Raw genomic sequence first — 15358 nt, 5'->3', positions numbered from 1 at the left:
TTTTCAAACACTAGAATTTTAAACACTGCACTTCCAAGAGTTATGAGACTCAAAACAACATGGAAAACACCAATACTTATGTAACACTATAGAAAAAGTAGCTTCTATATACTGCAGAAAATGGGGTGGTATATCCACAAAGTGTAAACTAGTTTGGAAGCAGTAATTTAATTACTGCAGACCTAAACTATTGCCATATGTTATTTTGAGATACTGGAATGTAGAGTGGAATTTTAAAATGTTACCTAAACAGACCAACTTGAAAGAAAACTGATTTGAGTTTATATTTATCATTTTTTCTAGTAATCTAATATTTGTCTTCCAAAATAGATTTTTTTTAATTTACTCCTTACTTTGTGCCATTCTGAGGCTTGAACTCAGGGCCTAGGCACTGTCTCTGAGCTTTTTCTGCTCAAGGCTAGCACTCTACCATTTGAGCCATAGCTCCACTTCTGGCTTTCTGGTAGTTTATTGGAGATAAACATCTTACAGATTTTCCTGACTGGGCTGGCTTCAAACTGTGATCCTCAGATCTCAGCCTCTTGAATAGCTAGGATTATAGGCATGAGCCACCATGCATAGCTTCCAAAACAGAGTATTTTTTAAAAGAACAGTATCATATCAATTTTCGCTCTATTTTAAAATATTTGGAAATTGAATTTCAGACCTCAGAGGAAGGGATAAAGGAATATCTACCTTCTAAAATGTAATACATTTACCGAAGAAACCTTTTTCTAGCTTTCTGCTCGTGCTTTTGCTTTCTAAATTCTCTTAATTATGCAGTAGTGTACAGTTACCATAGTCAATTAAATATGGGTTTTCAAACTTCAATACTTACTGACATAGGGGCTGAGCACTTCTTGGGGGGAGAACAGCATGCTGTGGTAGGATGTCCAATCGTTCCTTTATCTTCTCCTTTCTAGATGGAAAGGACATTCCTATTGTCTTGATTAACAAAAATGTTTCCAGATATTGACAAATATGCCTATGGGAATAAAACTTCCCTCAGTAGAGAACCTTTATGCAAAATAAAAAGAAAACTCACTGATTTCCATCCCCCCATAATTACTTTTAGTTTGTATCTTTATAATCAGTTTTCCTTTTGGTATTGTGAACCATATGAATACATTTTTAAAATGACTAGACATATAACTTTGTCACTGATCTGTGCAGCCTATTTAACAAATATTTTTCATAATAAGCATATATTGCCATCATATATATGGTATTAACATTACATAATTTAATATATATTTATATAAATGCCATATATATAATATATACACATGGTATTCTCTCCATATGAGTTTGTATGGAGTATAAATCATTCAAATTATCTTGGGACATTTAAGTTCCAATTTTACCCCCTCAAAGATAAAAATAAAGGCATAAAAGTGTTCATTTGGTTTGATACTCTTGGGAAAAATTTTCTTTCCCTAAGGACCTCACAGATTTCCTTCATTATCTGTTACTAGAAGTGGCTGAGAAGGGTAAGTCAGATGTTGATGGATACTTTACAATCTCTTTTGCATGTTGTACCAAGACACCTGGAGTTCTTGCTTTATCTTTAAAGCTAAGAAATGCTGTGCTTAAAATATCAATGTATTGGTATTTGCTGGAATATGGTATTCTTTTCCTTAGAGAAAATTCTATATTGATCCCAATAACCATTTATTTCTTTGTATCCTTAAGAAAAATGACTTCTCAGCGGTTTTTCCACATAAAGGATACCAATTATTCTTACGTTGGATCATCTTTGCTCTATATTTTTCTGAGTCCTTTAACTTCTTCATTTCTCACTCTGCATTTTGTCAGTGTTTTACAGTTTTCACATTAATAAGAAACTATAACCAAGTTTATTATGCTGAATTAGTAAGTGTAGTTAAATTAGGGCTTTTTCATCTGACACATTTAGTATTTCAGGCTAGAAAATTCTTCACTGGCAGTTGATCTTATGTGCACTGTAATTTATTTAGGATTTCTATCTTTGTGACTTGATTATTCAGTATTAACTTTCTCTACATAGTCTTGAGTTAGTTTCGTTAGCTCCCTTTTCTTCTTGGTTTATGTCTGTGATCACATTATTGCCTAACTAAAGTTAATAGTTTTTATTTTTATACCACAAAACTTTTCTAAAAAGCTTTAATTTTTTTACGTGCTTATTCAAAAGGGATCATGTGTCTCTTATGTGTAATGTGTAGTGTTTTTTAGTTTTCTATCTTTGTGTCTTTGTTCCCTTACAATTATTTTGTAGCACAGATGCCAGGCTGCTTCATTTTGTTTTTTACTTATCTATCCATGCTCATCCCAGATACACTGTGTACAAACTCCCTATGATCTCTTATATGAGATCAGTCTTCCATCCCTCTGAACTTAAGGAAAAACTAACTATTCAATCTCTTTCTCTGAGGCAGTGTACTATTGATGGAACATTTAATAAATAAAACCATTTATCACTTGCCCCTCTGTCCCTCTGCTGCTTGTCTTACATGTGGTCATGACTTGGGAAGTGGGGAAGGTAATGTGAAATTTATGGGAACAATTTAAGTCAATAACAAACTAACAAACAAGTATTACTGGTACATGCTGATGCACTGAAAGGAAATTTATTAGTGATGGCGACTTATCCCATTAAATGGGAGATCATGCCAGTGTATTTCCTTGGGTACTGTACAGACTGATGTAATATCTGTAAGAAACCTGAGACAGTCACTTAGGCTTCTTCATTAAACCAAACATTTATTCTTTCATTGAATTGTATTTTGCTATAAAAATGTCTCGAGAGGGAACACAATAATCCCAGGACAACTGAGATTTTCTAATTTTAGAGCTATGCCTAAAGCACAAAGACCTAATTAGAGAAAACTTGTTTCAGAATAAAACTGACTGAAAACCACACACACATATACACATACACACACACATGTCTTAGAGCTTATAAAACATAATTTTATTTAAATTTGGATATAGATAAAAATTTATCAAAGTTTAAAGAAAAGTCTAACAAATTTTCCACCACAAAATGGACATTATGGAAACAAGTTGCATTCGCCTCCATTATATTTTCTTAATTTTCTGCCACAAGCTGGTAGTGGGGGTGAGGGATGAGAAAGAAGGTTCTGACTGTGAACACAGTGTGATCTTCAGAGCTGTGTCCTCACGATATGACTTAGTTACAAAGACTTTTTCACACCAGCCAGTAGTCCTCAGTTCTGACATTAAAATCTTTTACTGCAAAGTCACAATTGTGTAAGGCTTCAGGTTTCAATTTTAATGTGAGGTAAACAGTATTTTCAATATTAAGGCAAATGGTAAAATACAGGCACAATATATTAATGTGGAGCTTCCATTTGAAGACACATTTTAGAATAGTTATGGATTTTCTAAGTGTGCTGTAAATAGGAACTTATAAAACCTGCTGAAGTGTTCAAAAGCTATTTGCTCAAATACCTTGGCTTCTGGTAGTTAATATGTTAAATATAATCCCGAGATTTTTTTTATGGGCTGTGATTTTTCTATTATAGAGGATTAAATGGCAGCAAAGTTCTTGTGAATGAGCCCAGATCTGTCTTCTCATCCTGTACCTACATTATTTGGCCACACAGACTGCTTCCAAAGTTGGAAAATCCTGCTCAATGAGCAAGCTTATCATGACAAAGTATGAAACTGTAGGACATTGTTTTTATAAAGGTATATAAGTAAATTCAGATTCAGGCAGCCTAGATATCTTAGTTGAGAAAAGTCAGATTTCAGATTTTTATACAGTGATTCTTGCTCATCCCCCAGCCTTTCCTGAGAAAGAGCCATTTCTTCACAGTGAAAAGAGAACCATCCCTTCTCCTGGGGCGCAGAATGAAGGCATCACTTCCTTGTCACGCTGGCCACAGCCTTCTTGGCTGCATCCTCCAGATCCACTGCTGAAGTTATGGGGAGTCCACTGTTACTGAGGATGCTCTGGGCCTCCTTGACATTAGTTCCTAGAAAGGGGAACAAGGACCATCACTGAGTAATGGTGCTGCAGGTGGTACTGAGTCAAGCTGCACAATTGGAATCTTGACACTAGCACAATTTAACAGCAACAGTTTCAGCTTTTTGTAATCCAGAGCTGACACTTCTCTTCTCACTTCTACTAAGTAATATTATAAAGCCTATATTTTCTATGGCACTTATACAAAGAGTAATGGGCTATCCTTAATGTTATGCAAAAAAGAGATTCACAATTACTTGCCCAATATGTTGGGGAAGAAAAGTCTTCTGCACTGGATTTGTGCCCTAGTGTAAATACTCATCTGTGTAGAACCAAAAGAAAATGTTAAAAAAAAAAAACACCAAACCCTGAGAATGACACAGTCAGGTGTATGCTTGGAGTGGATACTGGAGTACCACAAGGGTCATGCAACTCAGCTGCCACACACAGCTTTTCATCAGGAGATGAAGTAAACACAGGTTCTAATCCAGGTCACTGATGAGAAGACTATGTGGCAATGTCTACCTCAAACTGTGGTCCAGTTAAAGCTGATGAAAGTAAGGACTCGTATGAGGAAAGTGGGCTTCTACTGAGAGAGACGAAGATGGCTGCAGTATTATCACACACAAAGATGTTGACTTCATGTGGGACTCGTCCAATCAAGAGTGTCCTGCTGCAAAGATCTGGTGGTAGGCAGGATTGTAAGTCATGACCTGATCAGAGAATTGAACTTTTGAAAGTCTTCACACCCATGCACAGGAATCCACTGCTTTGGAGACTCTTAGCAACTTTCAAATGTCCTCTTCTGTTCTATTTAGTGGGCAGCAGCCTTGAAAAGGAGCAGTGCAGCCTGTGCTATCTCTTAACCATTCTTGGTGGGTCTGTAGTAATTGCCAGGCAAGCCCAAGGGTGCTTCTGCATTACCTATTTAATATGGGTCCTTTTGATTCTTTCAGAGGGAAATAGGTGATTTAAGTGTCTAATCAAATCCTCCTTTTAATTTATTTCCTGTGTTTTTATGCAGTTGGCAAGACAGAATTTATAAACAAAGACTTGGAAATACAGGCTGTGGAGCCTGCCTTACTGCACAGAATACAAATAGGAACAAGCATTTGGTCAGTAGGTCAAACAGAAGCAGCTGGAATGAGAAAGTAAGGTATCCTGGCTTCTTCTGGGTCTCTGAGTCCACCAGAACAGCCAGGAAGGGAGGCTGGGCACTCTGTCTTCTGCTAGATCTTACTCATGGTACTTTATACCGGAATGGAAAGCAATTCCCCCAAATGTGGGCTGGATGCCACCTGAAATCCCTCACCCTCTGGCTTTGCATTCACTGAGCAGTGTTTGGAAAATCATTAGAGTAGCCAAGCCTCAATTTCTTTATCTCTACACTGTCATGTCCATTATCCGCAGAATACTCTGCATAGTAATACATGCCAGGGATAAGGCTGAGTAATTTACATGCAGCATGTAAGACCTTCACAAAAACTGTGGATAGACTCCACTGACTTTGTTTTACAGGTGGGCTAACTGTGACATAGAAGATTATCTGGGACAAAGACTGGACTTGAACTATTCTCTGTAATACACAATCTCAAGTGTTTTGAGACATATGCCAGTCTTCCTGTTTGTAAGATGAAGACAGTATAGATGAAACACAGGCTGTGATCAGAAGCAAATGAAACAATTCACGAGCAACTGTTTCTATCAGTGGCCAAGCGAATGTGGCGGCTGACCCCAAAGGTTCCTGTTACTTTTGGGCAGTACAGTATTGCTGCTAGGGAGTTGCTGCCCAGGCAGAAACTATGTTCCCAGGCCCTCTTTTCATCTAAACAGGATCACAAAGTTCCTGCCAGTGGGATGTGAATGGATAGAGAACATGCCCACACGTACAGTGTGAACCTCCATACTCTTTTTGTACTGTCTTCCTTCTAGAATGTTGTCTGCTAGGCCAACCCTGGAAGACATCTTTTTGAAGATGGCAATGGCTCCTTCAGTGTGATCCTTGAATGTATACTAAGTAAAGCACCCCTTCTACTCATTTCCTCCAAGAGCTTTCTCTAGTGGCATGCCTAGCATTTTTAGCACTGCTCAATTGTTCACTGTCTGGCAGGACTTTGAGCAACACATTACTTTGTTGTGTAAATATTGGGATCTGTAGCTCCTTAAATGGCTCTCAAATGATTAATTGATGAGTCCACTTCAGGTGTCCGTATCCTGATATGATCTTTCCCCCTTCAGTGTCACCCAGTGCAGCTTCTGATGAGTAAGATTATAGGCACTGTGATGGAACATCACTTTGGAGACTAGGGACAATACCATGCTTTCCATGTTGCTCGCTCTGACTCTTCATTTGTTCACCCTGGCAAACTGCCATTTTGTGAGCTGTCCTGTGGAGAAGCCCACGTGGCATGGATCTAAGGAGAGCCTCTGGACGGCAGTTCCTGAGACATGAGGCCCTGAGGAAGGGCGTCTGCCAACAACCATGTGTGCATGCTTAGAAGAGAGCTCTCCTGTGGGTCAGCACTGAGACACGCATGGCCCTGCCAGACAGCCTTGTGAGTGATCTTGAATGAGAGGAGCAGGTCAGCCACACTCAAATTCCTGATCACAGATCTGGGAGACACTCGTGTTCCTTCTGCTCTGATGTCAAGCTCAGGAATCATTTGTTACAAATGGATAGAAAACTAACACAGATGTTAAAAGTTTATTATTTCATCAATATAACCTTGATGTGCATTTGACTCATTTGGTAAGGTTTTAGCCAGTCTCAGCCTGAAAACCAGGACAGGGGACTAGACTGTGTCAGGTGTTAGACAGGAGGCTAAGGAATTTAGACATTAATCTGTAGGCATGACTTTCACAGAGTGATGACAGAGTGTGAAACAAAAGCCCTGACTGACACAGAAGTGAACTGGTCTCTAGACCAGAAGGTGAATGAAAGTTAAATGTGTGAATTTCTATTTCCCTCAATGGAGACATGGACTAGAAATCCCTTCTGTCTGTATTCCAGGGTGCCAGGGCAGAGATGTAAGTGAAGATACCAAAGGCTCTTCTCTCTCTCCCCCCTGGCTCCTTGGTGTCCTTCACCTTCAGCACACAGCAATCAAGACCTCCTCAGTGCTGCTGGATTGCTGCTCCACAGCCTACACACACACACACACACACACACACTGCTCCACAGCCTACACACACACACACACACACACACACACACACACACACACACACACACACACACACACACACACACACACAGCTCTTCCTGGGGCTGAGTTATCTCATGGTTCCACTAATTCTGAGAAACGCTCATTCCATCTTACCCAAGCTTCTTTCCATGTGTATGTGCTAAATAGCTTAAAAAGGCTGTTCTTCCTGAAACGGTAGCCTAAATAATTGAATTCCTTAATTAATAACCCTGCAGCACCCATTCAGCACCACTAATCCTGGGGGCAAAGAAAAAAGGATGATCTGGACCTTCATGAATGTCTAGACACTGGGCCTTGGTCCATGGGTGTGGACTGCACTCAGAGCCCAGCTGTCCTCTCTGCTGGGCTGGCCCCAGCGTTCTTGAGCAGTTGTGAGTTAGTTACATGGTGTTGGGTATGCCTTCTATGGCTCTGCTCCTGGTTTCCCAGCTAACCTAAGCTTTTAAAATGATCTTCAGAGTTCCTCACACTTCTAAAATCATGCAACAGATGGGGCCTTATTGGGTTGGTTTAGTAAGCCTCCCCTCACCCCACCAAACTTTTGGTTTACTTTGTCAAGCCTTCTCACTGGAATGCTGTGCAAGTCTGCCACATACTACATACTTGCTGTCAGACTAAGTACTCATAAGTGGAGCTCACATACAAAGGCGCCTGAGGACAGGTGTGAATGGACCTTTTCATCACTGCATTGGGCCAACAACTCAGCCTTTCTTACAGGGTTGAAATTGAAACCTCAAATTGCCTGAGGTGACATAAGAGGACTATGTACTGGTTTCCAGAGGCCTTGCTCAGGGCCCCTTTGTCTCTGACAAGAGCCCTGAGCAGCTGGAGGTGCCCTGGCTCTCCTCCAGTGAGGACTCTAGGCCCTGCCACTCTCCAGACCTGCAGTTCATGGGCCTCATGCAAGACAGGCCTTTTCTAAGACTAGAACAGTGGCAGGGCCAGGAGAAGAAAGGGAGAGAGCAGTGCCCCAGAAACACATGTCCTTCTCTCTTCTAAGCAGCTTCTCCGGTGCTGTGTCAAAATGCCTAATTGCTTCATAATTCCAGGATCCACTAAAGTGAATTTTAATTATACTTGCTGTTACACTTTAATTACAGCCTTAATTATTAAGCATATACTAGCATGCTTAGAATGAAGCAGTACATAAAGGGATGCTAACAGTTGAATATGAAGCAGGCATAGGACTGTGGTGAGAAACGGATCATAAATAGAGATGCCGTGATAGTTAGAAATCAGCCTTGTAGAAGAGACAGAGACACTCAGTAAGAGAGATGCCCAGGCACTCAGGCAGGCAAAGGGAGACAGAGACATAGAGGGTGAGGCGAATAAGGTGGGGAGAGAGAAGGCAGGGCAGAGATTAAAGCAGGAGTTAAAACAGAAGAGACACGGTGAAAAGAGAGACAGAAGACAGACCAAAAGCAAAGCAGGAAGGAAAGATGGAAGGAATGCTGGAAATTTAGACAGCAAGAGAATCAGAGAAGGAGGAAGGGTGGAGGAAGAGTGAAGAGATGAGAAGGAAGGAGAAGAGTAACTGAGAGCAGAGGGAAAGGGAAGAGTTTAGAGGGGGAGAGAGGGAAGAAGAGAGGAGGAGCGAGAGGGAGGGAGGAAAGGAGGGAAGGAGGAAAAAAAGAGGAAGAGGGAGAGACAGATATGGGAAAATAGATATATGTAAAGAGAATGGAATAAACATATTGTCAAATGGAGGTTGTAGGGACAAGTGGTCCCCACACCACCAGCTTCTTTAACTATGACACCATCTATTCTGAGCATTCTGTCTTATTATTGACACCTCTGCTCACAGTGTGACCACTCAGGCCAACTGCCACCTGCTTCCCCCTCCCAGACAAGGGATACACTGAGAAAGGTTACAAAGAAAATCAGGTCACTGCCAGAGAAAAGAGAGGAAGCAGTAGGCAAATACTTTCTAGTTTGTAGAATCCTTTTGTTAATTGTTAATTTGTTAATTGTTAATTTTGTTATTTGATTTTTTTTTAATTTTGCCAGTCTTGGGACTTGAACTCAGGGCCTCGGCACTGTCCCTGGGCTTCTTTTGCTTTAGGCTAGCTCGCTACCAATTGAGCCACAGCTCCACTTCTGGCTTTTCTGTTTATGTGGTACTGAGGAATCGAACCCAGGGCTTCATGCACTAGGCAAGCACTCTACTACTAGTTTCGTCACCCAGTGGCTGATATGTAAATTCATTCCTTTCCCTGACTTCATTTCTGAATAAAAATCATCATAGCTACTTTAAACTGACTTGGAATTAAGTGTTCCAAAGACAGTTTTTATGCCTGTGCACACAATTACAAAAGAAATTGATCTCTTTCCCACATTTAAATGGTGCCACTGCATGCTCCAATGTTTATTAAATGCTGCATTGCTTTTTAATGAGACTGCAGGACAACACTTTTAATAACCATGTGACAGATGACTGATCAACTCCCAATTCTGGCAACTTGCTCCTTCCTTCCTTCCTTCCCTCCTTCTCTCCTTCCTTCCTTCCTTCCCATTCCCTTCCCTCCTTTTTAAGGATTATCTTTAAGTAGTTGTACAAAATAGTTGTCATTTAACAAAGCAGTTTATGAATACAATGCATCTTGATCAATGTCATGCCTTTCATTATTTTTACCATTCCTCCCAACCCACCCCTACCCCTTTTGGCACATCTTAATACCTCTAGGTGACCAGTGGCACAGCTAGATAGTTATCTACCTATTTGCAGGCCGTGAAATGACAAGACAAAGGGGAATCAAGGGGAATTAGTTTAAGATGAAATTTGTTCTTTTGCTATAGTACACAATGAATAATGACAATTATTATTAAAAACTTAAAAAGGGGGCTGGGAAGGTGGCTCAGTGGTAGAGCGCTTGCCTTGCATGCATGAGGCCCTGGGTTGGATTCCTCAGTACCACATAAGCAAAAAAGAAAAAAGCCGGAAATGGCACTGTGGCTCAAGTGGTAGAGTGTTAACCTTGAGCTGAATTGCTGAGGGACAGTGCCCAGGCCCAGAGTTCAGGCCCCATGACCAGAACCACCCCCCCCCAAAAAAAAGACCTTAAAAAATTCTACACCTCTTTGTGATGTTTTACAAATGACTTTCCTCCACTGGGTGGAGGAAGAGAGCTGTGAACAGACATGCAAGGCACATTTATCAAAGTCTGTTCTTTGCTTTTCATCATGTGAGAAGATAATGGTGGTGGATAGGACAGGGTTTGGGAAAAAAAGGTGCGGCTAGCCCCTGTCCTCCAACCCCTCCTTTTATGCAAGGCTATGAAGAAAATAATTCTTTACTTGCAAAGTATGTAGTAACTGTGTTTTGGGAACTGCTATTCTAACTGCTATTTGGGAATTCAAGGTTGTTTTAAAAACATAATGGCATAATTGAGTACATGTTCAGTTTAATAAATGTTTCTGAGATACAAGTTATGATGAGGAGCATCAGGAACTGTACTTCTCAGAGCAGCTGACTTTGTTTTACTTCTATTTAAAGGAAGCATGGAAGGAACTGGAAGGAAAACTCAACAATGGAGTTCACATCCCTCCCCCCTGACAGGCAGGGCTTGGTCTGGATTTATCTCCCTGATGTCACACAGCAGCCATGCAGCCTGGCCATTGGTGAAGGAAGAAACCTAGGGATTCTTTAGAATAAATCTCTTAGCAACATAGGAAACTGAGGTTCAGAGATGCTAGAGAACTTGCTCTGGTCAAATGACCAGCGAGATACCCCAAGTCTAACTCATTCTTGTCTTCTAAGTCAGGGCTTGCAAAGTATGGTTTTGAGCCAAATCTACCCTGTTTTGTATCATCTTTGAGCTAGGAATAGTTTTTACATTTTTAAACAGTCAGGGGAAAATCAGAATAATATTTTGTGATATATGAAATTTACATGAAATTCAAATTTCAGTGTCCATAAATAAAGTTCTCATGGAGCACAGCCAAACTGATTCATTTACAGATTGATGATGGCGGCTTGTGCTCTGCCATGGCTGTGCTCAGAGCTGTGACATAGATAGTATGGGCCTTTTAGAGCCTGAAATAGTTCGGCGATGCTCTAAGTAATTCAGGCTTTTTATTCTCCTCAGAGTAGAAACAAATCAAGTTTTATAAAGCAGCAAATCACTCTTCAAATATTCACCGTCCTGTGTCCTTGCTCCTCCCCGTTTGTTCTACCAGGCAGTAATCAGATATAGGGTATTTATTTTCTTGAGGATGTTCAGATAACTTACACATCTCGTTTGTTTCATAATTATATTAGAATTGGATAACCTGTGAACTCCAGCGGCATTGGCAGCTCTGTCTACCATCTAGCATCTTGCTTGGCAGCCAACAGTGTTTGGTCAAATTCACAAGAGTTCAAATGATAAGAAGGGTAGCTAATGTTTATGAAGCCTAGGACTGTTCTTTGTTACTTAAACACTCATCTGCTCCTTACAGTGACTATGGTTTTGCCACATTTCTATCCATGAAGTAGAAATTGCATACCAAGCTGTAGCCTCAGGTAGCTGAATAACCTGAGGAAGCCGCTGTAGTTTTGAGGTTCTGCTCTTGGCTGAGCATCTTATCTAAGTGCCTTGCATATCCTGAATTTTATGAAAACTAGAGCATGGGACTGTCTCATGTCCACATGATCCTTCTTAATTTCTTCTCCCATGGTAAGAAGATTCTAGCATCCAAGGAATGAGAGGGGTGGTTGTTCATATTATCACTGCAGGAGTCACCAGCTTCAGTCACAGCAAGCCATTTCAAAGAATGGAGTGTACCCATTTCTGATCACCCAAGCAAGGTTCAGGACTGAGACAAACACGCTCACTGACAGCATATGCCAGCTGCACGGGCTTTGGTTTCAACTGTTGTCTCTCAAAAATGCAATGTGTACATTAAGGTAAACTAATGTTAAGCAATGAACCTTCTGAAAAGGAATTTATAATTCTCCGTTCTCCATCATCTGCTAAGAGTAGGCCAGATCATTAATTAATTCATTCATCCACTCCTTCATCTCAAGGATTTGAGCATGGTAGGCAGGGCTCTGCCACTTTTGGCCTGCCTCCACTCTTCTTTTAAAGAAGGCAAAGTATCCTACACTTAAAATCTTCATGAACTTTCCTGCCACCTTTGAATCTTCCACATGGACTTTAATACATGTAAACTTTAATTTACAGGTGATTTAAGAAATTTTCTAGTGTAATTTTGGTGGTATGAAACCTCTTTGGCACTCCTAACTTTGGAACTCCATTGTTGAGAGCTGTGATTTGGCTATGGTACAACTAAGTCCCCACAAAGTTCACGTGCTGGCATCTTGGCGCCCAGTGTCGTGACACCGAGTTGGTTGGTAAAACCTGGTAAGAAGTGGGGCCTAGTAGAATGTAATCAGATCATGTAAATTCTGCCTTCTGAAGGGATTGATGCTGGTCTCCTGGGACTGGATTAGTTCTGAAAATGAGTTTTTATACTGAGGAGCTTAACTCCTCCTCAGCCTCTTGCTCCTTGTCTTCTACACATGCACCTTTGCCACAGAACAAAATTTATGATGAGCTCTCGCCAGAGCTGAGCAAAACGCCAGCTCTAGTAGAACTGTGGGCTAAGTAAACTTCAACAAGTTACCCAGTAACAAGTATTTTGTTACAGCAACACAAACCATATATTGTTACACAATCTAAAAAATAACCTTAGTGTATGTATTACTGTGTGTGATTCTGTACTTAAGTGGAGGAAATGACTGAGCATACCTCATTGCCACTATTTTGATTAAGAAAAACTTGTTTTCTGCGAGCTTAATATTGTCTGCTAAAGTCTTCTTGATTCTCATGAGACATTTCAAAACTGAGGACAGAAAGAATTAGAAATAGACAACACAGGGACTTCAGCTTCCCTCTTCCCTATACATATCTGAGACCTGAACCATGGTTCATGGGGCATATCTGTTCTACTGCTTGTGTACAAAAAGATCTATTATGGTACAATCATGCCCATCTCCATATGTGCTGTCTTTGGCTGCTTCAGCACTACTGTGGGAATGCTGAGTAATTACAATAGGGAATATATGGTCCTCAAAGCCCAAAGATCTGGCTCTGTATTAAAAACAAAATGCAGATCTTTGCTCTACACAATCCAAATGTTTATTCTTGTAACAGAAAGGCTGAGTAGAAGATAAGAAATTAACTAATTTGGTACTTTCTCTGTTTGAAGTCCTCACTTTAGTTTCCACTCCTGACACAAGAGAAGCTGTATTTCTAGGTGAGAAAAATCCACTCTATGATCTCTTTGAATCAACAGTGGCATAGACTTGGCTCAACTCCCCCCTAACCTCCTTTCTGATATTTGTAATGGAGAGTCATAATTTTGGAACTCTTTTCTACTGAGCTAGGATATTCTTTCACAATTGTTGTTGGCACAACATGTTAGGCAACCACTGCCAATAACCTTGAAAGGTAACATGAGATGAAAGCTATTTGATTTCTAGGTTCCAAAACATTATCAGCCTTTCTGCTCGAATAATTCTGATCAGAGACAGCCTCAAAGTGGCATGCTCTGGAAAAATCTAATTGGCAAGATATACTTATCACCTATAAAATACTACAGACTAAATCTACCTGTATGTCTCTTCCCTGATAGCAAGGTGCTCTCTTTTTCTGAAGACTATTCAAATATCACACTTGAGTGTTTCATGAGGAAACTGAGACTTGAAGAAATGAACTGACTGGTCACTCAGACAATACCTGGAGGGCAGACAGCACAGTTCCAGTGTTAAAAGACATGGCTTGGGACAGGCAAATCCTGATACCTACCACATTCTAGAGCCCACTTTAGTATTAACAGCCATAGATACAGCTGCTAATCAGGGAGTCAGCACAGGTATTCTTGAATGAATGGCCACTGCCTTGACTAGGTGACCTTGACCAAGGGCATTGTGGGGGTGTAGGTGCTTCCTCCCATGCAGAGGGGCTGTCATGAATTTGCTGCACAATCCTGTTATATTCCTGGTCTGTTGGCTCCAACTGGGAAAGGTGGTGGTGGAGGACATTTGACTAGAGCATCTAGAGACACTTGGCATGAAGAGTTCAACTCTTTCCTTTTAGGGCCATGCTGTGTAGAGAACACCTGGGTCATCTATTCTCTGGGTTCTTTTCAGAGGGTAGGAGGCTCATTGAAGTGTGTGGGTGTGCAAGCTGCCTACATCTTGGCTCTCTGTTGACAGCTATATCCTTGAACTTTTGATCAGTAATGAAGGTGTTATTTTGCTCTGCTTAATTTTTTGTTTAATTTCTCAAGAATTCTGGTGGATAATAATCTGTTGGATACTCTGCAGGGTCCTATCAACACAACCTGGTTAGACAAGCTGAGTCCAACAAAGTGGTAGCTTCTGGGTAAACTAATTAAACTGGCCACTACAAAAGACAGACTAAGCTCACTAGCTAAAGTATGCTAAAGGGGGAGAGTCACCAGGAAAGAGTATTAAGGCAAAAGGGTGAGGGAAGAAAAAAGAAAGGTCTCATGGCTTCTAGGCTCAATGATATCAGAAGCTTGTAATAAACCTCCATTATGTGATAGAGGTCAGAGAGTCAACTATTCATTGCATTCTGCCTACAATCCATCACCCTTCCCTCCTCACCCAAAAACAACCAAAAAACTTCATCAGGCAGAAGGTATTTTCCTTACAGGAAGCCTAACCATGCAACAACTACCTTCTTAAGGTGAGCTAGAAGGCTTTGTCTGCACACTCAACTTGGTAGAAATTTTGATCTATTTAAAGGGGAAATGAAAATATAAAGTGCCTAATATAACACATTGTTCATCCTACAAATTAATTTTTTTTGGTGCCAGTCATGAGCTTCAATTCAGGGCCTGGGTGCTATCCCTAGCTCTGTTCATTCAAGGCTAGCACTCTACCATGTTGAGCCATAGCACCACTTGCAGTTTTCTGGTGGTTAGTTGGAGATGAGTCTCATGGACTTTTCTGCCTGAGCTGGTTTCAAACTGTGGTTCTCAGATCTTAGCCTCCTGAGTAGCTAGCAAACTAAAATTTTGACCTATAAAAGCTTTCTCCAGACTAAATGTTAGGGATTTTAAAGCCTGGTCTGAAGATGAGGGTGGCAAAGGTCCAACATTGAGATGTGTCTATCAATTTCTCTCTTTCAGCAGACCAAGGAAAGGCCAAGTCTCATGTGGTTTCAGCTGATGAAGA

General features: G+C 40.7%; 1 protein-coding gene across 1 annotated transcript in view; it reads right to left on the bottom strand.

The window, feature by feature from the left end:
- Nucleotides 1-2928: 2928 nt before the first annotated feature.
- Nucleotides 2929-15358, bottom strand: part of Suclg2 (succinate-CoA ligase, GDP-forming, beta subunit) — a 245973-nt gene continuing 233543 nt past the window's right edge. The window contains exon 10 of the mRNA XM_013010366.1: nt 2929-3977. Coding sequence (XP_012865820.1) covers nt 3862-3977 — 116 coding nt within the window. The 3' untranslated portion in view covers nt 2929-3861. The remainder of the gene's footprint in view (nt 3978-15358) is intronic.

The sequence above is a fragment of the Dipodomys ordii genome, unplaced genomic scaffold (genome assembly GCF_000151885.1).
Source record: "Dipodomys ordii isolate 6190 unplaced genomic scaffold, Dord_2.0 Scaffold12, whole genome shotgun sequence".
Lineage (NCBI taxonomy): Eukaryota > Metazoa > Chordata > Mammalia > Rodentia > Heteromyidae > Dipodomys > Dipodomys ordii.
Note: the sequence above shows the minus strand (reverse complement) of the source record. Positions and strands in the feature narration are given on the sequence as shown.